The sequence below is a fragment of the Lacerta agilis genome, chromosome 13 (assembly GCF_009819535.1).
Source record: "Lacerta agilis isolate rLacAgi1 chromosome 13, rLacAgi1.pri, whole genome shotgun sequence".
Classification (NCBI taxonomy): Eukaryota; Metazoa; Chordata; class Lepidosauria; order Squamata; family Lacertidae; genus Lacerta; species Lacerta agilis.
Window position 1 is genome coordinate 37688081 of NC_046324.1, and position 22958 is coordinate 37711038.

At 45.1% G+C, this 22958-nt stretch overlaps 2 protein-coding genes across 3 annotated transcripts in view; one reads left to right on the top strand and one right to left on the bottom strand.

The window, feature by feature from the left end:
• The first annotated feature begins 5290 nt into the window (after window positions 1-5290).
• Window positions 5291-18177, top strand: NTAN1 (N-terminal asparagine amidase). Its single transcript, XM_033168101.1, has 10 exons — window positions 5291-5448; window positions 9160-9262; window positions 9348-9413; window positions 10480-10588; window positions 11414-11487; window positions 12857-12910; window positions 13658-13711; window positions 15245-15342; window positions 15632-15745; window positions 16787-18177. The coding sequence occupies exons 1-10, from the start codon at window positions 5368-5370 to the stop codon at window positions 16964-16966; spliced, it is 933 nt and encodes a 310-aa protein (XP_033023992.1). The 5' UTR covers window positions 5291-5367; the 3' UTR covers window positions 16967-18177.
• Window positions 18178-20148: 1971 nt separating this feature from the next.
• The window catches only part of PDXDC1 (pyridoxal dependent decarboxylase domain containing 1), a 39280-nt gene continuing 36470 nt past the window's right edge, over window positions 20149-22958 (bottom strand). For both annotated transcript variants that reach the window (XM_033168102.1, XM_033168103.1), the window contains 4 exons: window positions 22328-22420; window positions 22126-22222; window positions 21123-21227; window positions 20149-20443 (listed from right to left, as the gene is read on the bottom strand). In XM_033168102.1, the coding sequence (XP_033023993.1) occupies window positions 20190-20443; window positions 21123-21227; window positions 22126-22222; window positions 22328-22420 (549 nt within the window). In that variant the 3' untranslated portion in view covers window positions 20149-20189. The remainder of the gene's footprint in view (window positions 20444-21122; window positions 21228-22125; window positions 22223-22327; window positions 22421-22958) is intronic.

Sequence of the window (22958 nt, forward strand, 5' to 3'; positions counted from 1 at the left end):
TGCTGAGGAAGAAAACCTCTTTCTCCACAACCAGAATGGATTTAACACACTGCCCCTCTTCCGTAATTTGGAAAATAGGTAATTTGTTTATTTTTACTGAGCCTGCTGTTTCCATTATGCTGCAGTTGAAAAACATAGGCTCTCTGCTCAGGGCTGGTTTTGGGCGGTTAGTAGGGCCCCCTCTTATAATGTTCCAAATGTGGTAGGGAGCTGAAATTTTAATCTCCCACTATGCCCAGGAGCATACAACACAGTGTCAATTGAAAGCGTTCTTGGAAATTTTTAATGGCATGTAAACCAAACTTCACCATCATTAACATGGCTGCCAATGATGGGGGGACACTGGCAGACACAAACACCCATTTCATACAAGGTGAAACTGGTGACGCTAGATGACAAGCACCGTATTTTTCGGACCATAAGACGCACCAGACCATAAGATGCACCTATTTTTTAAAGGGGGAAAACCAGGGAAAAATATTTTTCTGGTTTTCCTCCTCTAAAAGCCTGCAGTGGGGGGGGGGGGCAGCAGGGAGCGAAGGGATGTTGCTGGATCCTCCCCGCAGCATCCATTCGCAGAAACAAGCATGTTTCTGCGAACGGAGGTGCGGGGAGGATCCAGCAACATCTCCGCTGCCGCCCCCCACCTTCCAGCGAATGTGTGGGGGTGTGTGGCCGCGGGGAGCAAAGCCATCGCTCCATAAGACACACCAACATTTCCCCTTCCTTCTTAGGAAGGAAAAAGTACGTCTTATGGAGCGAAAAATACGGTAACTTGCCCCAGAAACTGAGCACAAGACAGAAGTGGGGGCATGAGCTCCAAAACACAAAACTGCTTTCAACCTACATAATAAACCCATTTCACATGAGCCAGGCTATTTTTTCTGCCAACCAACTAGGGTTGCCAACTCTGGCTAAGGAAATCCCTGAATTCTAATTTCTACATGATGAGTTATTTGTCTAAACGTTGGTTAGGAATTATGGGCCCCATTTCACCCCCTCAATTCACCTTTTTTAGCCCCTGGGAAGAGTGGCGGCGGCTTTTCTCAACCAACCACCCTCTGACACCATTTTTGATTAAATCCTTGTTAAATCTTCCCTCCCTACAGGGCACTTCATACTGAAATACCTTGCAATTACTGTAAATTTGACGTTTTTACCTGCATTTCCTGTGTTGGCTTCCTTCTTTCTTCATTTGTACCCGACCCAACCACCTGTTTCTAGCGGGTGCCTGACCTGATTCAGTGATGCCAACCTTCCAAAGTCTGAGAGTTACACCAAGGGATCCGCAAATGCCTTGGATGTGGTACGGGGTGGGGGTCAGCAAAAATCAGGCGGTGGCACCTAGCAGAATAGAAAAATTAAATTAGCTCAAACACTTTGAGAACCACTTGCTGCAGAACCTAAATCGCCAACCTAGTGCCCTCCAGGTGTAGCTGGACTATAACTCCCATCAACCCCAGAAGCATGATGGGAATGGTAGTCCAACAACCTTTGGATGGGTCCACACTGGCTACCTTTCCTGTAAAAGAAGAGTAAATATTTGGAGTTGTTGGAGGCCCCTGCCACAGAATCTCAGCTAACAGGTGAGAGTGGAGGCCCTGAACTGTGTGAGGCTTTAAGGAATCATTGTTTTCCATCTCACGTTCACAGATACAGGTAGGTAGCTGTGTTGGTCTGCCATAGTAGAAACAATAAAATAAAAAATAAAATAAAAATAAAAATTCATACCAAGAACAAACTTATTGGCCTTTAAGGTGCTACTGGAAGGGAGAAAAATTAAGTTCACAGCTTACAGATTTAACATATAGAATAAGAGAACAAGAAGAACATACTTTTAGAGAAGATTGAAAACCGTTTATTGAATATATGGGGGGAAATGGTGTACACTTGAAAAATTTGGCAGCATTGAGATAAATTCAACTGTGTAAATCAGTTTTGATGGATGTAATAATAATGGAATACTGAATGGTTTAGTTTTTGTAAAATATTTATGATATGCAAAATGAACCAAGGGAAGCCACTGATATTTTAAGGATATTTAAACGAGTATTTTAAATTGTAAAACAGAAAATTTAATAAAAATCCTGTAACTTAAAGTAGGAAAAAGATTTGGTTCAACAACCAATTATATGCCAAAGTCCTAGAGTAGGGCCACATTAACACCATCAATTTAAAGCTCTATGATACAACTTTGAAGAGTAATGGCTGCCCCCAAAGAATTCTGGGAGCTGAGAGTTGTTGGGGGGGGGCTGTTCCCTTTCCCAGAGCTCCAATTCCCAGAGTTCCCTGCGAAGAGGGATTGATAAACTAAACCACTCTGGAAATTGCAGCTCTGGGAAGGGGAATTAGGCATGCGTCTCCTAGCAAATCCTAGCACACGGAAACTAGAACTCCCAAGCCTGCCTCTGTAGAACAAAGAACCATAAACATGAGTAATATCAACCATAAGAACAACAACACCAATATCCAATGAAAGCCACTTGAAAAGAAAGCATGCATTTTTAAAAACGAAACACACTTTTAAACAGTTGATGAACATTGGGAGACTTCAGGGTGCAGATCTGGTAAAATCAGCCTCTCAGAGATATGCTACTCACCCTAAACATTTGAGTCAGACTTCTGTAACTAAACAAGAGATGTAAAATTAGCAGAAAGAGCAGCTGGATGGAAAAGCACCTTGCACCTTCGGAACACTAGCGCTCAGCCTGCCTGGTCCACAGTTGTGCCGTTAAACTGAAAACTCGCCCCCCTGGTAGGAAGAACAGGATTTTAAAGGTAAAGGTACCCCTGACTGTTAGGTCCAGTCACGAACGACTCTGGGGTTCGTCTCGCTCTATAGGCTGAGGGAGCCACCGTTTGTCCGCAGACAGCTTTCCAGATCATGTGGCCAGCATGACTAAGCCGCTTCTGGCGAACCAGAGCAGCGCACGGAAATGCCGTTTACCTTCCTGCCAAAGCGGTACCTATTTATCTACTTGCACTTTGACGTGCTTTCGAACTGCTAGGTTGGCAGGAGCTGGGACAGAGCAACGGGAGCTCACCCCGTCGCGGGGATTTGAACCGCCGACCTTCCGATCGGCAAGCCCTAGTCTCTGTGGTTTAACCCACAGTGCCACCCACGTCCCTGAACAGGAAATTACCTTATACCAAAACAAGGACCATTGCTCCATCTAGTTCAGTACTGTCCGCACTGACTGGCAGATGATTTCAAGGATTTCAGGCAAAGCTTCTTTCCAGCAGCTTAGAGGATTCCCCTTTTTTGTGAGGGAAACTAATAGGAAAATAGATTTATTGGAGGAGCAAATTAATCCTCCCCACCCCCACCCCTGAGCCAGAAGACAGAGCCCAGCTCCCTCTTCCCAATGCTGCTTAAGAGTGTCTCAACCCACATTCTAGTCTCCTAGTTCCACTTTGCAACATTGACCCGGGACTGGTTGCCTTGGTTTTTCCCGCTCTTTACTGACTAAGCCGTGCCCGTTTAGCATCTCCTGCACCTCCCCGTGCAACCACTTTAAGTAACCTGGGCTTCCTCTGCCACTGCGCTGGTCCACAGCTGGGGCAGGGAACACCCGCTTGTAGCTGTGGCCTTCGCTTAAAGGCTCAGGCAACTTGTGGTGGCTCTGCAGAAGCACCTGGTGGTGCATGTGTCTGCCTAGCATTCATTGTCCCCCGTTTGTCAAATCTCCAGATTTGGCTGCAGGAGTTTCCTGAAGATTCCTGGAGGCCATATATGAGAGGATACTTTAAAGTTTAGAGTCTAAAACAATTCTTTTCGAAGGCACCGCTAACTTGGTTTCTGGCACCTGCCAGGCTTTGTATTGCACAAAAAAATGGAAGAATGATCTGTTGTCTTGGAATTGTGGCATAAGAATTTGTGGAACCTTGCAGCTGCTGAAAATACAACCGACAATATTTGTGTGATGAAAGAAGGCAAAGGACCAGTAGAACAATTTTTTGCAAGTTGGTATTCTTTCATTTCTGCCTTAAGATTTCCTTGTTTCTTAATCTGCAGCCCCCTCCCACCTATTTCAGAAAACGAGTGCTGCCAGGCGTCCAGGTTTCCCCAGACATAATACGTGATTCGGCAGCAGACGTCAAAGCGGTATAGAGCAGATATAAAAATTGCAACTGTCGTAAGAAAGCAAGAAAGGCCAGTAAGGAGTTGACCAGTCACATAAAATGTGTCCTGTTGGAAAGGCCTGTTGATGCAGGGCAGTCTTGCAAAGGACGCTGAAGAATAAGGGGCAGGCTGCAGAGGAGATTCATTTGCACACACTCGCAAATCGAGGTGCGTGAGATCCTGTGTTACTATAACAATTTTGCTAAGGTATGTTGCGCCTGACTGCTGCAAATTATTTTCTGGGCTCATTGTCGTTCTCATGATGTTCTGTGTGCTTTTGTTTTATGGAATGCAGAGTACAGTGGTACCTCGGTTTACGAACTTAATCCGTTCCAGAAGTCCGTTCTTAAACCGAAACCGTTCTTAAACCGAGGCTTTTCCTAATGAGGCCTCCCACTACCGGTGCCCTTCCACCGTTCGGCTTCTGTTCTTAGACTGAGGTAAAGTTCGCAAACCAGGACACTACTTCTGGTTTTGCGGAGTTCGTAAACCGAATAGTTTGTAAACAGGGCTGTTGTTAAACCGAGGTACCACTGTATATTTTTGTATACTCTGTTGGAAGCTGCCCAGAGTGGCTGGGGAAACCCAGTCAGATGGGCGGGGTACAAATAATAAAATTGTTGTTGTTGTTGTTGTTCAGTTTTTCCCAAATGTACAACAATCCCATCCCCCTTTTGAGAGTTTAGCCGTTATCTGTGAACAAACCCCTTCTTTCTTGGGTGAAGTGACCTTCGTTTTAATACCTATGTTTTTCCGCTGAAAACTAATTATTATCCAAATAGGAAAGCGGGATATGAAATATTAAATAAATCTTAATAGCTACATGTCATATATATTTTACATGCAGCTGATGGGATTGTGTGCATGAGGGCTTATGCACACACAAATGGCTTTTAAAAAGGTATTAGGCGTGCAGGAAGGAAGGGGGGGGAAGCTGTAGCCTATAATACAGAAAGGCATTGCTCTGCCCACTTTTGCTTCTGGCCCTGTCCACCGCTGCTATGCGGCCCCCCCGAAGATTGACCTTGGAGGAAAGTGGCCCTCGGGCTGGAATAGACGCTAAACCCTCTCCCCTGACCCCCCACCCTCCTCCCACGTCGCCCCACCCTCTTCCCAATGCACCCGCGGACTACATTTCCCAGCGCCCTTTGCAGCCCGGTCTGGCCTCGCCCTCCTGGCGTGGCGCTCAGCTGAGAGTCCCCGGCAGGAAGTTCCGCGGCTCCTTCGCTGGTCGCTTCCCCGAGATGCCTTTGCTGGTCAATGGGGAGCGGGTGGACTTGTCCCAGCCCACGAGGGAGCTGATCTACACCTTCCCGGAGCTGGAGGTGAGCTGCGAGCTGGCAGCCGATTATAGGAATTATTCATTAATAGGAGAGAGAAGAAAGGGGTGGGGCAGGGCTGAGGGTGCGGGCTTAGATGCAGATATTTAAAATGAAATTTCTTTCGTTTGCTCTGCTCCGGTGCCCTTCTGAGGCGGCATCTCTGTGCACCGCTTACCTTGGAAAGTAGCGCCATTGAACTCTATGGGAGTGTTGTTGTTTTTTAAAGAAACAACAACGCCAGTGCAATCATGTGCATGCTTACTCTGAAGTAAGCCCTATCGAGTTCAATGGGAATGACTCTCAGGTAAGTGCGTGTGTGTGCACTTGTGCTTGTAAAGCAGCATTGCGGGGATTATTTGGTCCTCCAGATGTTGACCGCAGACTTGTAGACTTTGAAAGGGACCACCAAGGCCAGCTTCCACAATCAAGTGGCCTATTAGCCACGCTTGCTGGCGATTATGGGAGTTGTAGTTCAGCATCTGGAGAGCTATATGTTTTTGCACCCACCCCTGGTGTAGAAAAGGATCGCAGCCTTACTTTTGAGCAAATATGCACTGGGACACAGGTGTTTGGAATGCGATGCCAGGGTGCATGGTTGCTCCCCAAAGGTGGTATCTTCTAGCTTAAATACAGAGCCAGTGTATTAAAAACAAGAGTTCAAGAAGTATGTTAAGTTCGGATTGTTAAATGATTTTTTTTTTCAGAGATGACAAGTTACTAAAGTAAATATGGAATTGGAACTGAAGGAGAGATAGCGGGGGAAGTCATTTTACAATGATTCAAACAAGAAAAGGTTTTTTTTTATGTAAACAAGAAAAAGAATTGTTGGTGTATTTGTATATGTATTGTTATGGTTTGAATGTTGGGTGTAGGTTTGTGTTTGTGTTTGTGTTTGTGATATGTGGTTCTTTGTTTTGGAAAACCAATAAATTCTCTTTAATTAATACATACATACATACATACATACATACATACATACAGAGCCAGTGCAGTGCAGTCAGTGGTTGGAGGGCTAGGGTCTGGGAGAACAGGGTTCAGTTCCTCACTCAGCCATGAAGCTCGCTGGGCGTCCTTGCCTCCCAGGGTTGTTGTGGGGATTAAACAATGAGGGGAAGAACCATGTATGTTCCATGGAGAAAAAAAGTAGGATATAAATAAAGGTAAAGGGACCCCTCACCGCTAGGTCCAGTCGTGGACGACTCTGGGGTTGCGGCGCTCATCTCGCTTTACTGGCCGGGCGTATAGCTTCCGGGTCATGTGGCCAGCATGACAAAGCCGCTTCTGGCGAACCAGAGCAGCGCATGGAAACGCTGTTTACCTTCCCGCTGGAGCGGTACCTATTTATCTACTTGCACTTTGACGTGCTTTCAAACTGCTAGGTGGGCAGGAGCAGGGACCGAGCAACGGGAGCTCACCCCGTCACTGGGATTCGAACCGCCGACCTTCTGATCAGCAAGCCCCAGGCTAAATGGTTTAGACCACAGCGCCACCCTCGTCCCATGTAGGATATAAATACTATCAGTCAAATATGCTGCACATTTAAGCGGCCATTGTTTTGGTGTTAATGACTTGAGAGTTTGTGGCTTTTAATTTATTTTTAATGCCCTGGTGTAAGGTAACTCTCAACTTCTATTTTGCATGGGCTGCTTTCAGGCTTTTCTCCATCGGCCTGCCCTTAAAAAAAAAATGCAACCAAATTTCCCCACCCCTGTTCCTTTTGCAGATGTTCTTTTCATGCCCTCCATGTGACTTCCTCAAACCTCCACTGATTTTCACCCCTATGTTTTTTCCTATGTACTTAACGGGGACCGCCCACCTTTTGGGGGCCAGTTTGGAATTTGGGAATGTCTCACTTATTTCTTTTCACTTTTATATTCCTCCAAAGCGCTCAAGATGGCGTTCGTGGTTTTATCCTTAAAACGGCCATGTGAGGTAGGTTAGACGTGAGATGCAGTGACTGGCCCCAGGTCACCTAGAGAGCTCCATGGCTGAGTGGGGATTTGAACCTCCGTATCCCAGGTTTCAGTCCGATGTTCCAACCACTAAACCACAAAATGGCTACTGTATGTGTGTGTTTGTGAGAGAGGAGAGAGATCACAAAATGGCTGCCACATCTAAAAGAGCAGAAAAAAGAGGGCCGCAATATGGTGTGGGCTTGTTTTCCCTGTCAGTGGGGAAGAATGCACCCACGTCAGCCAACCCCTTACAGGGAGCTTTTTGTACCTCTGCTCCATTTGGAATGGAAGAGGATGTCCATTTTTGGTCCAAATCATGATTGGGAAGGTTCCCAATGTGGGAGAGGCCAAGCCAGTGCAAACAGGAACTGGGCTGGAAGACCAAAGGTCTCTTGTGAACTGTGGATATTGAGTTACAGGTGGGTAGCCGTGTTGGTCTGCCATAGTCGAAACAAAATAGAAAATTCTTTCCAGTAGCACCTTAGAGACCAACTGAGTTTGTTCTTGGTATGAGCTTTCGTGTGCATGCACACTTCTTCAGATACACTGAAACAGAAGTCACCAGATCCTTAAATATAGTGAGGGAGTGGGGAGGGGTATTACTCAGAAGGGTGGTGGGAATGGGTGATCAGCTGATAGGTGTGGAAAACCTGCAATTAGTCTTGCAGGGAAAGGCAAGGGGTGAGATGGCTAAAGATAGCTTTGTTATGTATAATGAGATAAGAATCCAATGTCTTTGTTCAGACCAGGTTTCTCCATGGTTTTAAGTTTGGTGATTAGTTGCAATTCAGCCACTTCTCTTTCCAGTCTATTTCTGAAATTTCTTTGTATTAAGACAGCTACTTTGAGATCTTTTATAGAATGTCCTGGGAGATTGAAGTGTTCTCCTACTGGTTTCTCTGTCTTGTGATTCCTGATATCAGATTTATGTGGATATTGACTGAGATCTTTCTTGGCCACCATAAGAAGTATTGGTGGCAACATTGGCACCTGCAGGCAGCATGTTCCGTGACCCCTGTTTAGGAATTTATTGCAAGCAACCACTCCACGGAGGAAAATTCAGCCCATGCCTGGTTTTCACCATCTTGGCCCATAGGATGAAGCGGCTGGCTTTTGACATGTCCTCACAAAATGGCCCAATATTGGTACATCACCATGGGCTGAACTCTTCCCTCCCCCACCCCCATGTTTGTCACGCCCCGGTGTATTTATGGCAATAAATCCTCTGTGCAGTTCCAAGTGATTTGCAATTTGGCCTGGAAGATTTGCTTTGACAACTGGATAGCTCCGTTGGTTAGAGCACGGTGCTGATAACTCCAAGGCTGCAGGTTCGATCCCCGTAAGCGACAGCTGCATATTCCTGCATTGCAGGGGGTTGGACCAGATGCTCCTCAGGGCCCCTTCCAACTCTTAAGGAAAGCTCTTGGGGGTTTTTTTGTTTTTGTTTTCTGATTTAGGTGCCGGGAATTATTTATTTATTAATTTGTAGACCACCTCGTCCCAAAATAATGCTTATGATTGGTTTGCAAAAGTATTTTAAAAAAGAAGTTAACACAAAGATTTAACTATGAACACCCATAATTGCAGCACACAGTCAAACGTTCCCATTCAAATACAGTAAAATAGTTAAGAGTCTTGTTGGGAGACCAAGGGTATGCCTGCATAAGCAGGTGCCTCTTCAGAACTGAGGGCTTCTGATCTCAGAACGATTGTGCTAGCTGGGAACCTAAATAGGACTTCCTTTCTCCATTTTCTACAGGAACAAGCCAAAATCTTAAGAGGTCAGCCGGCTCAATCAGTAGGTCCCAAAGGACTTCTGTATGTCCAGCAGAGAGAATTTGCAGCCACCACTCCTAAGGATGGTAGGTTGGCGCTAAGGAAGTTCCACCCAAAAGTTAAGAAATAGCCGACAGGACCTCACTTTTCCTTCTCCCTCTTTTTCCTCAGCTTCTGTCTCTATTCTCGGATCGGATGATGCAACTACCTGCCACTTAGTGGTCCTCAGACACACAGGTATTTCATTGGGCTCTGGGTACCTTGCTGCTTTTGAACTATGCCCCTGGATCTGATGCCTCTGATTTATAGGGTTTTTCAGCAAGTATAACAGGTTTTAGCTGATGAGATCCAAGTATCAGGGAAGACAAGAAGCATTTTAAGAGTTTAGGAACATGCTTAACTCTGGGGTGTGGTCCAGGGAGGGCTTTGACCTCCAGATAAGCTTGGAGCGTTGCATATTTTTATTTAAACAGTTTATATACTGATTAACTACAATAGACTCTTGTGTGAAGGTACAGTGCAAAAGAAAAAAAGTGGATTAAAACTAAAAACAAAAACATTTCAGTTAAAATGCTTGCTGGAACTTCAGTGGGGGGGGGGCGTCCGACCTTCACTGGAAGGGAGTTCTTTAAAACTGGGTTCACGATATTAAATGCACAGCTCCAGGGGGATACATCTGAGCCACACGTCCAAGTCACAGTGGACTTCTGACAGTGATTCCTCCAAAGACCTCAGTGACTGGGCAGAGATATAAGGGATTTGGTGGTCCTTGAGATATCCTGGCTCCAAGTTGTAAAGGGCCTTGTAAAGTAATACAGGGACGTGGGTGGCGCTGTGGTCTAAACCACTGAGCCTTTTGGGCTTGCTGATCGGAAGGTTGGCGGTTCGAATCTCTGCGACGGGGTGATCTCCCGTTGCTCTTTCCCAGCTCCTGCCAACCTAGCAGTTTGAAAGCATGCCCGTGCAAGTAGATAAATAGGTACCACTGTGGAGGGAAGGTAAACGGCATTTCTGTGCGATCCGGCTTACGTCATGGTGTCCCGTTTCGCCAGTAGCGGGCCACATGACCCGGAAAGCTGTCTGTGGACAAACGCCGACTCCCTTGGTCTGAAAAGTGAGATGAGCGCTGCAACCCCATAGTCACCTTTGACTGGACTTAACCGTCCAGGGGTCCTTTACCTTTTTACCTTTTAAAGTAATACAGATACCTTGGACCTGATAGCATACGGGCAGCAGTTGCAGACTGTAGTTGCCATTGCCTGGAACATGCAAGCCATCCATATTGTATTTTTGTTTCCCTCAGGCAGCGGGGCTATCTGTTTGACTCACTGCGATGGATCAGATACGGAAACAGAAGTTTTGTTAGTTACAAATGCAGTGAAAGTGCTTTCTCCTAACACAGAATGTGGAAGGTCAGCTTCTCTCTTCAACTGTTGGTGCCTGTCAAGCAAATTGGAAAAGGGCAGATGATCAGCTAACAGTTAATTTACTTAATATGGATATTTATTTATATTTAATACCCCCCACTTTCTTCCTCACGGAGCTAAAGGTGGCATACATGGGTCTCCCCCACTTCCTCATTTAATCCCCATGACAACTCTGTGAGGCAATTTAGGCTGAGAGGCAGTGACTGGTGCAAGTTCACCTAGTGAGCATCATGGCTGAGTGGGGATTTGAACCCTGGTCAAGCCACTCTAACCACTATGCCACACTGTCCCTCCAAACTCTTCAGATATGTAAGCCTTTTTGACAATGTTTAAGGAAATTTGAGATGAAATAAACTGTGGTAAGTTTGTTACCACTCAATAATAATTGGGGGGGGGGGAAGAGACAGAACTCTGTAATAATTTATTTGACATTCCCCATTACATCAATTCGCCAGAATCAAGATAGAGTATAAATGGATGAAGTGCTTGATCTTAAATTTCAGTGGATCCCACTCAACTAAGGCTTTAGTCCAGTGTTTTTCAACCTTTTTTGGGCAAAGGCACACTTGTTTCATGAAAAAAATCACGAGGCACACCACCATTAGAAAATGTTACAAAATTTAACTCTGTGCCTATATTGACTATATATAAAGTAATTCTCTTGAATTTTTCAATTTTTCCCATGGCACACCAGGCAACATCTCGCAGCACACTAGTGTGCCGCGGAACAGTGGTTGAAAAACACTGCTTTAGTCGATTAATCTACCTGTGATAACAGGTTATATCTCCAGCTTCCGTCCCTGTTGTTAGGTTGGAAGTACACCTGATTGGAGGATTCAGCGATGACAGGCACTTATCCCAGCGACTTACCAATCAGCTCCTTAGTAAGTTTGCATTCCCACCCCCTACTCCCTCTGTCAAGGTTTAGAATTCCGACTGGATCCAGGTCAAGTTTGCAGAGCTTGTGAGAGGTTTGCGCTGTTGGGAACAGCAAGGGCTCACACCAAATCCTGCAGGTAGGTGCTCTATGGAGAGGGGCAAAGAGTAATGAATGGCACTGGGGATGCCGCTCAGCCTCTGCTGTGCCACAGAGACCGGATTCAGACACTGCATCAAGAGGTGGAAGGGTGTTTAACTGTGGCCTGGTGTGATGGCTGAGCCGGCAAACCATGGTTGGCAAACTAGAATATGACAGCACAGTTTCCAGCAGGTTTGCAAACCATGGTTTGGGGCCTTCCCCCACCCCCCCACCCCACAGTGGTTTGGCATGATGCCCGAGTGGACACCCCAGAGCAGCCTTTCTCAACCATGGGCACCCAGGTGATCTTGAACTACAACTCCCATCATCCCTGACTGCTGGCCATGGTGGCTAGACCAACAACATCTGGGGACTCAAGGTTGAGAAGGACTGCCCTAGAGTTATGAGCCTTATGAGAGTTACGACCCCTCTTGATATGGCTCTGGCTCTGAGGCCACACCAATTCCCATTCCAATCAAGGTTTAAGCCAGGGGTCAGCAAACTTTTTCAGCAGGGGGCCGGTCTACTGTCCCTCAGACCTTGTGGGGGGCCAGACTATATTTTTTTTGGGGGGGGGGAAATGAACGAATTCCTATGCTCCACAAATAACCCAGAGATGCATTTTAAATAAAAGCACACATTCTACTCATGTAAAAACACCAGGCAGGCCCCACAAATAACCTAGAGATGCATTTTAAATAAAAGGACACATTATACTCATGATTCCCAGAACACACATGTAAAAAACACACTGATTCCCAGACTGTCCGCGGGCCGGATTTAGAAGGCGATTGGGCCGGATCCAGCCCCTGGGCCTTAGTTTGCCTACCCATGGTTTAAGCCCTGTTTGCACCAATTCCCAGAGTTTCCTTGTAAGTGGGATTGATTGTTAAGCCACTCTGGGAATTGTAGCTCTCTGAGGGAATCCTAACAATTCTCAGCACCCTTAACAAGCTATAGTTCCCAGGGTCCTTTGGGTAAACCATGACTGCTTAAAGTAGAACAAATTGGTTATTAGCATGGCTTGTAGTCAACCAGCTCCCACTCAGGATACCCGCTGAAATTAATAGGCCAGCACCTGTCATGTCCATTAATTTCAGTGGGTCTACTTTGGGACTAATGTAGGATTTTTATCCAATGTTGCCTTTTTTCTTTTTAAAAAAGAACTCTATGTACCCTGGAAGTATCTCATTCTGTTGCGCAGGTCTCACACTTTCCCCTCTTGTTATTCCTAGGAGCGTTTGACCGCTTGCAGGATAATGTCCATTTAGTGACCTTCTGCGTGACAGGTAACTGTTTCAAATGGGCAACCTTCCTCTGCTCCCCATCTTCTCAGCTACCTGGCCTAAGGTGTTCTTGCCACATCCGCACCGTTCGTTTAAAGCACCGTGATGCCACTTTTAAACAGTTGTGTCTTCCCCCCAAAGAAACCTGGGAATTGTAGTTTGTTAAGGGTGCCGAGAGTTGTTAGGATACCCCTATTCCCCTCACAGAGCTACAGCTCTCAGAGTTCCCTGGGAAGAGCAATCAATTGATTTTTTGATTGATTGAAAAACCACTCTGGGAATTGTAGCTTTGTGAGAATAAGGTTTCCCTAACTATTGGCACCCTTAGCAAACTTCCGTTCCCAGGATCCTTTGGGAAAAGCTGTTCCTGCTAAAGCAGTATCATACTTTAAATTAATGGTGTGCATGTGGAAACTATAGCCATATATAACAATGCATGCTGATGTCAGATCCCAGTCCCTGTTCTGGAGAAGGATTTCTGCGTTGTATTTTTGCGTTTCTTTGACTTTCAGGTCACCTTGAGGGGAGACTATCCTTAAAAGTAGCATCTCCCAACCCCAGACTGATGCCACAAATTTGAATGAATATTTGATGAGTCCTATATTTGTGTATACCTGGCAGGGACTTGTATCTCAGTTTCTTCTTTTCCATGTTGATTTTTTTTTAATACATGTCCTCTTCCATGGAGGAATTAGAGGTTTCATTGTTATATCTCCCCTTCCCTCTCTCCTTCTCTCTTTTAAATAACAGAATTAAATGACCGGCAAGAGAAAGGCAAACATTTGCCATTCATTTATGGAATTGGTGAGTAACGTTCACATTGGTGTCAATTTATCAAGCTGGCTACAAACGATGCAGATGGTTTAATGAGAGGTTCAAGCACTCTGCCTTTTGAAATTGCCAGGGTTTTGTTTTGGTTTTTTTGCTAAAGGAGAAGATCCTATTCTGGTAAGTACATTGTTTGCTTTCACCAGATCAGATATTAAAACTTTTCCTGGACTTGGTTCTAATTTTAGGCCCAGTTCAGATGTTTTGTAAAACCATGGTTTCCTTCTGTATCAGTAAGGCTGCCCAACCCATGGTTCTTCCATGCATTTTCAACATTTGCCTTTAAACTAACAGCCCTACATATAATGCACTGCGGTAATCTAACCTAGAGGTTACCAGAGCATAGATGACAGAAGTTAAGCTATCTTTGTCCAGATAGGGGTGCGGCTGGGCTACCAGCCAAAGCTGATGGAGGGCACTCAGTGCTGCTGGGGCCACCTGAGCCTCAAGCAATATGGTAGCAAAGGATCCAGGAGTACCCCCAAGATGTGTATCTGCTGATGGGAGTGTAACCCCATCAAGAGCAGGCAGCCTCCCAGCCATCCAGTCTAGGGAACCACCCACTAGCAGTGCCTCAGTCTTATCTGGATTGAGCTTCAGTTTGCTGGCTGTCATGCAGTCTATTACCAAAGCAAGTCCAGGACTTCCACTGCCTCACCTGCAGATGTAAAGGAGAAGTAGAGCTGAGTGTCATCAGCTTATTGCTGACAATGGACTCCAAACCTTTGGGTAACCCCACTCAGTGGTTTCATGGAGATGTTCCAACAGCATTGAGGATAAAATTGAACCCAGAGGAACCCCACATTGGACCTAACAGCACTTCCCAAGCATCACCCTCTGGAACTGTCCATCCAAGCAGAACTGGAACCACCACAAAGCGGTGCCACCCGTCCCTAACTTGGACAACCGCTCCAGAATGATTTCATGGTCGATGATATTGAAAGCTGCTGAGAGGTTGAGGAGAATTAACAGGGACACATTTCCCCTATCTGTCTCCTGGTAGATATCATCATACAGGCTGACCAAAGCGGTTTCTTTGCCCAAACAGGGCTTAAACCTTGATTGAAATGGATCTAGAAAGTAAAGTTCTTCTCAAAGTAGACCCATTGAAATTAAAAGACATAAGCTACTAGTGTCCATTACTTTCAGCGGAACTACTCTGAGCATGACTGCAATAGGATACAAAATCATATGAGTTCACAGGTACCTAAAATACCTAGACGAACCCACAACTGATGCACGAGATCAATGGTGTATTGCATCCCTGCCAAGCAACCTCTAATGAAAGCTCTAACCAAGGAGCACCCACCACCTTCCAAGGCCACCTGTTCCACAGCTGAACAGTGTACCATTAGGAAGCTGATGCTAATGTTTAATCTGGATCTCATTTCATGTAATTTTAACTTGTGGGCTTTAGCTCCATCCTAAGAGCTTGGAGCAACAGGGAGCAAATTTGCCCCTGCCCTCTGTGGGACAGCCTTTCCATGTGATCCGACGTTGCTTTTCCAGCTGCGAATGTTAAAACGGGAGAGATTTTCCACGCAACGTTTCCAGACAAGGGGCCCGATGTGGATCTGCGGTCTGCCAGTATCTTAACGGGAGCCAAGGTAAGAAGACATGTGCCTCTGTTTTGGGGAGATTAGGAAATGTAATTACTTGTGAGACGTAACTTCTTGCGGCATTTGCCTGCCTTGCGTCACAGGTGTTTGCAGTACAGACTATAGGAGTTTTAAATCAGAATCCGAAACACCATTCATTATTTTTTAGCATGAGCAAACACAGGAATTGTGTGTGTGTGTGCGCACACACAGCCTCCAGATAAATACATACATGACTCTCCTGCTGCCTTTTCATTTTGGGGGGTTAACACACTGTTCTGAAATTGCTGTTTTGTAGATGGTTAACGTTTATGACTCGAGAAAGGAGCAACTGTGTATTGGCCCTTACTTTTGGATGCCTTTTCCCCATGTGGATTTCTGGCTAGCCCAGGACGATCAGCACATCTTGCAGGTAACTGGTCCTCATGAGCAAGATGGTGGCGGGATCCCATTGAAATGCCCAGAGAAACTTGGGGTGCTTTCACTTCTGAAGATTAAGCGGTTTCATGCCCCTCATTTGTTAAATGTATTTGCCACCTTTCCTCCTGGGAAAGACCGCAAATGGCTTTATGTGAGGTTGTCCCCCTCCCTTTCAAAAACAGAACGAAACAAACAAAATAGTACTAGATTTGTTAGTCACTTGTTCCCCAAAGCTCTTCCAAGTGAGTTAGGCACATTTAAAAATATTTATATTAATATATTATAACATAAAAACAAAACAACAGCTGCAGGAAGCTCTGACAGCACAGCAAAAACAAAACAACATGATATCAGTCTAGAAAGAGGCCCGAGGGGAAAGGAAAGGCCAGATAGTTGTTGGCCAAAGTGCCAGGCGGACCTTGCTAGGGACATTCCTCAGATGGGGAGCCACAACTGAAAAGGCCCTCTCTTGTCACTATTCTCAAGATCTGGAGAAAGGCCTTAGAAGTTCTGAGTAGGTTTATCTCAGGAGAGGTGCTTCAGAATACATTGGGGTATAAGCTGTAAGCTTTATAGGTGAAAACCTATAGGAATTTAATAATAAATAAAACTGCTACTTTGAATTGGGCTCAGAGGCATACAGCCACTGTAGCTGTAACAAAATGGGTGTTGCATGATCTGTTTTCCTCAAGCCTGTCAAAAGTCAGGGAGCTGGCTTTCTGCTCTTTGGTGAAGCTTCTGAACCATTTTCAAAGGCATCCCCACATAAAGCACTTTACCCTGACAATGCAACAACCCTGTGTGCAAGTTAGACTACCGGTAAGTGTGTGTAACTGGTCCAAGGTCACCTTGTGAGCTTCATGACCAAATGGAGATTTTGTACCTAGGTCACTCCAGCCTGGGTCTGACATTCTAACCCATGGATGGGGATCTCCAGGCCTTTCTGATGCTGATGTGATTGCCTTGGAGGTGGGGGAGGGACAGGTAGAAGTAGCAACCAAGGTGTATTTTAACTCTGCGATTTGTCTTCCAGAATCTCTCGACGTCGCCTCTGGCTGAACCGCCTCACTTTGTTTCCCACATTAGAGCGACTCTGATGTACTTAAAAGAGCATCCCTTTCCAGATAAGACACTGTTTCCTAGCAGAAAACCTTGGATATACAGGAAAAACGAGAGTGGCCTATGGGAGAAGGTCTCTTCCGACCAGATGTGACTTTTGAAAGGGTCCGAGTGAGACTCTGAAGGTGTGGAATTGTGCCAAAGGAGGAACAGCCAATCCGGATGGCAGAGACTGCACTTGACTTCAGTGAATAGCTTTTTTTCCTTTTGCTAAAATGAAACAAGACTGTGGAAGCCGACCCTGTTTGCACAGCGGCATGTCCTCAAAGACTCAAATAATAACAAAGATACGTAAGGTTTCTGTATTTTTACTGGATGAGATTCTATCTGTGTGGGGATCAAGCTATAAAGCAGGTCTCCCTGTCATGCCACTGCGGAGGGTGCAATATCCTTCAGACATGCACATCCTTCCCAAGTTCCGGGGTGCTCTTTGGATTTGTGGGAGCTCTGAGCCAAGAGTCCTCTGTCATTCTCCCCTTGCCCCGGGCCACAATTGGCAGGCTTGCAGTGCTGTGTATAGCATTGTAATTCTGGGTCCAGCCCTCATTTTTTAAGTGCCCCCACTGTAGCGTTGGTCTGGGGCACTGCCAAAAATTAAAAGGCTAGCTCGAGCCAGTTGCCCAGTGTTCCCCCCCCCCTTATAGCTTTATTTGAAACAGGTGGATTTTCGGCTAGTATAGAATATCTCTGGATTATTTGTGGCAATCTGTGGAGCAGTTTGTCTGCATGCAAGGAACTCACTGCACAGCTATTTGCGGAAGGAACTGGAGCCCAAAGCAAAGTTATGGCCTTAAGGGGAAAGATCTCAGAAAAGCAATCTGCACTTATCCGAGGGAAGTAAATTGTACACAGGAAAAAGGTAACATGCTTTTGCCAATACAGTGATTGACAGGTGGCTTTACAGGGATGCAAAATTTTTGGCCCTGCAGACTCCAACTCCCATCAACTCCAACCAGCATGGCCAATGGTCAGGGATGATGGGAGTTGCGAATCCCATGGATATGAATGGGAAACCCTTTCCGGGGTAACAGGAAGAGAGACATGCGCCTGAGCATGAAAGTTTATTTTCTTCTCGAACTGCTTACATGTGAAAACCTTGACACAAACTCAGAAACTAACAAGTTGAAGAACCTTTATTGAAGCATTTGGGAAGTATCTAAATTAGGTCTGTATCCCAGCAAAACTGCTGGCTTAACAATATAAAAACATTAAAATTTGTATTAACGATTATAACTTCCACCCATTTCTCCTCAGTGAACCCCAAGTTAATATTCATTTTACCAAATAAAATGCCAAGGAAGACGAGAATTTGTACTTTAAAAACAAAACAAAACGCCCCAGTTCTTATTTAAACAAAGCAAACCTATTAAGGTTGTCTGCTTTTTAAGGATTCCCAGTTCCTTACAGTAAAGAACGAATCGACAATACACTTAACAGTAGTCCTCATCACACACCAAGGCAATGCTCAATGCATTTTGTTCATCAAAATCCACTAGCAAAGAAAATACTTTGAAGGATATTACAAGCCTGTTGTCAAAGAAATTTGTTTCCTTGGGCCAAGGACCAAACCAGATATTGCAACAATCATCACTTGAACTTCTCCCAATTCCCTCACACCATCTACCTTCTCCACACCTGGCACACATAACTGACTGCTAATGTAACTTGGACCACCATGACCATAAGTTACTGTCTGTATAGCAGGGTGGGAAATTATGTGCATTTTGCCTTCAGCCTGACCTTCAGCTTATATGTACTTTCACTATGTGTTTGGTTACTTGAGTTTCAAAGCAGTTCCACTCTAGGTTCAGACAAGCAACTACTTCCACTATGATATGGTGGACTCTTTTTGTGCTGAATGTTCATTTTCTGTGCCTGGGTGCTGCCACTGCATTATTTTAGGAAGGCAAAATATAATCACTGTAATATTCCCTTGCAAACTGCCATGCTTTCATTCAGTATCCGTGCGAGTATAGGATTAACACCTCCGGGTTGCGTAGAATTAGGCTGTAGTTCGTTACCAGTCATCGCAAGGAGGAAGCTATTAACTCCAGGAAAGGTCCTTTAGGAAAAAAAGGGGTCAATCCCCCTTTAAAAAACATTTTTTTTTGAAGTCATTGATCAAAGACTGGCCTGGGGATTGATCACATCAACTCTCTCCTAGGATTTCTTACCACATGAAAAGATGCAAAGACAATAGGAACAGAATTAAAGCAATCACTAAAGTGAATGCATTATAACAGGGAGATGAAACAGGCTTCTGAATATTTTCTCTTTGATTAAAGAAAAAAAGTTAGCTCATTTCTTTAAATAGTGCAGCAGGGTAAATAACCTAACAATTTCTCTGGGTATTTACAATATCTAGCAAATGTAAACTACCGATCAGAACAATCCAGGATAGCAGTACAGGAAACATCACAGATATGCAACATTGTCAGTTCAAAAGTGTTTCACGAATACCTTTCGAAAGGTGTCAAAGAGACTCAGGGGGTGACTTTCTGTTGCTCTAAAGCAAAATTATCCCATTGGGTTTGTCTCTTAACTGGGCCTGAAGCAGGAAAGTGTGGGATATCTGTTCCCAGCAGCCATGGTGAGGAATACTCCTACAAGAGGAATGTTGGCCTCAGTTGGACTGCGAAACCTTTGCTGCAGGTTTATGTGGTGGTGGTAGGAATGCCCAAATGGTGCTCAATCACTTACATATGTGCACATGAAGCAAACTTTCAGATTTTTTTTTAAAAGGCTATTCATAAAACCAAGGGAACTGTATGGAGGGGTACCTATAGATTTACCTCTAAAAATAGGTATTTAAAAATAAGGTAGTGAGCAGTTGGTAGATTTATTAAACAGTTAGAATCTTCTTTTCTTTTTTACAAAAACACATAGCACCAAGTGCAATTGATCATTCCACCCTAAAGGGAAGTGTCTGGGTAGAGCATCTTGAAAATTAAGCAGCAAATCATTCTTTAGTATGCCAGCTGGAGACAAGCTGTATCCTGCATCAGTGGTGAAGAAATTGCTGTTTACCACCTGGGCAATGTGAACGCAAGCCGGACAGAAAGCAATAATGACAAAGTGTACAGGAAAAACCAGGCAGATGCCCCCTGCAGAGAAGGTGAGAGAGGGTGGGGTGGGGAGAAAAGACTTCTTCCACTAAACTCTGTGCAAAAATCTCCAGTCAATCACAAGTTTAACAGTAGTCGTTACTGTACTAACTGTGGCACTGTTCACATTTTAAATGCATCATTAGGCTGCCCCTGCTAGAGAGGGAGTGCATTTTTTTTGTACAAAGTCTTAAAATACACAGCGTCTGGATTTTATCTTAGACTCTCTTGTTCCTCGGATGTAGTGCAGTCATTTGCCAGGGCCTTCGCTTTGTCACCCCGGGAATCTTCAGCGCTTTCCTGGTTTGGAAGCATGTTCTCGTCTGGCTGTTTTGAATCACCTTGCCCAGCAGGGGGAGCTGCAGCAGGCCTCTGCTCTGCTCTCTCCAGATCATCGATGTGACTCACTGAGCTGGTCTCACTGAACCCATCCGAGTTCCTCAAGGACCTTCTAAACAGCTTTTGTCCTGGGGCAAAATATACACACTCGATTTAGTGCTATGGAGTGACGGCAAGGTCTGAAATGCTGCCTGCTTGTTTCCACAGTTGGGAATGGATGGAAAACCAAGCCAGTTCATAAGGTTGATTGGGCATCAGTGGTAGACATTTATTTATACATTTCATAAGAAGTTTACGCTGTTTGTTTAAAAAAATCCTCAAAGCGGTTTACAAAGAGTAAAACAATAAAATTATCGGTAAAAACAACTATTAAAAACATTCAGAAAAAAATAAAATCCGCAGCAAACTAAAAACAGATTAAAACACGATGACAATGTGCCTGCCTGGTGTCAATAGGCAGGGAGTTCCAAAGCTTAAGTGCTGCTTCCACCATAAAAGATTGATTCCTTACGAATATGGAATGAGTATTGTCAGTTGCACAGATCAAAGTGATCAAGTGGGCATATATGAGGTAAGGTGATCTTGCAGATAGATATGCCCTGGGCATATTTGTGATTCTGTGCACGTACAGCAAAAAAGAGAGAGAAAATTATGGAAGCGGGAATGGGATTCAGCATTCTGAGCTTATAAAACATTGTCCCATTTGCCCTAATGGAATATCTTCTACTGGGACCTACTCCATTGGTTCTCACCAATGGTGAAACGCTCCAGGAACTTCTCTGAAACTCGACGGAAGTGAAGACTTACCAGGGAACCTCTGCTTTGCACGGCTTGACGTGGGAGTGGGAGGTGGGGTGTTCCCAGTGCCCTGCGCTTTGGAGACGTACGTGGGCTCTGTAGATTCTAAAGAACCTGGCAAAGGGAAGAGGGTTTGGTTAGTGGCCCCTCAGATCTTACGTGAAAACTAGGTTTAATGTGCCAAATTATAGGATGGTATTTATAATCTGATCCTATTTAGCTGAACTTTATTGTACCAAAGGCACTTCTGTCTCACAACCTTCCATTTAGGTTTCAACACAACAACATTCCAAAGCAAATCACGAGTGGAAAGTTGCTGTTGCTGAGTCTTCTGAGCACGGTGGTATATTAGATGCTACTTCTGCAATATAGCATCCTCCCTTCAGCTGCTCCAAGTGAAGCTATTTGCAAACTTCTGAATGGCCCTCCCAGACTTTTCCAGAGCCTGGGAGTTTGAGATCACTCCCAGTTCTTAATGTGGAAGGGCTGAGTCACAGTTATTCCAGGTGGGGTTGAGAAGTTTTAGGAAGAGAGGGACATATGTAAAACATCCTGCTGAATAGGGCTTAACGTCCATCTCTTCCATCATCTTGCCTCCTACAAGGACCAATCTGATGCCACTGGAATTCCCCAAGCAGGGTATGAAGGTAATAGCCCTCTTCCTATGTCTGTTCCCCATCAGACAGGTACGCTGCCCCTAAACTTGGAAGTTCTAATCAGTTATCACAGCTAACAAGAACATAACAAGAGCCAGGCTGGATCAGACCAAATGTCCAACTAGTCCACTGTACTGCCTGTAACAGTGGCTAACCAGAAGCTTCTGGAAGAGTGTCACCAGCAGGGCATAAAGGCAGAAGCAGAGAAACCAGCACAGGAACAGCATCCATAACCATCCTTCAAAACCACCACAGCTGCACATATACTTTGAAGGGCCTACTAATTCACTGCTCTCGCAAGTTGCTAATGTTGGTTCAACCCCCAAAATCATTGATATAATCAAGTTTCACCCCACCTGCTGTTAGGTTAAACGTTCTTCCCTTTGGTGAAGCATGAAATGGAGAAAACCAGTTGAGCACAGAGCCCACTACAGGAATCTGTCGGAGCAGCCCCTGAGAAAACAAACGTGGTTGGGGAAAAGATCAGTGTGCTGCCAAGAAACAGGATGCAGTGCGTGGCTGCTGCTGCAGGGAAATGGCTTAACTCGGGGCACTCACCTCTTCAAGGAGTCTTTCCTCATTTGCTTTCTGCAGCTGAACCTGCGCTTCCTGTATGCCTTTCCGTACAACTTCAGTCATGTTTTCCAGCAGCTGATTAGAAATTGAACAGCACACGTTATTAGCATTTCTTGTATTCCTGATCCGGTATAGTGTTACTAGTGCATTACCTCCAATGTAGGAGTACCAAGAACCATGGATGACTGCCCATATTGACTTGAGCGTGCTAGCTGAGCTTACAAAGGGTAAAAAAAAACCTGGTGCATGCACAGCTGTTTTGCAGGCACTAATAGGACTGGGCCTTCTTTCCCCTTCTGCCACAGTCAACTCCCCTGCATTGCAGGGGGTTGGTCTAGATGACCCTTGGGTCCCTTCCAACTCTAAGGTTCTATGAATGCTGCTTTAAGGTGCTTGCCACTGTTCACAGCTCGATCAGCGGCTAGGTTTGCACAGCATGGCAAGCTAAGAACAAACCTTGGCTACAGCTCGTCCTGGTTTGGATGACATGCTAGGCCAATTGTTGGCTTAGCTCAGCACAGCGTAGCACTAAAAAGAGACCAGGAAGTGGTTGCATGTTACTCTCCAGCAGCAAGCCGCTCAGTGTGTTAATAGTCTCTGGATTTGCTATTGA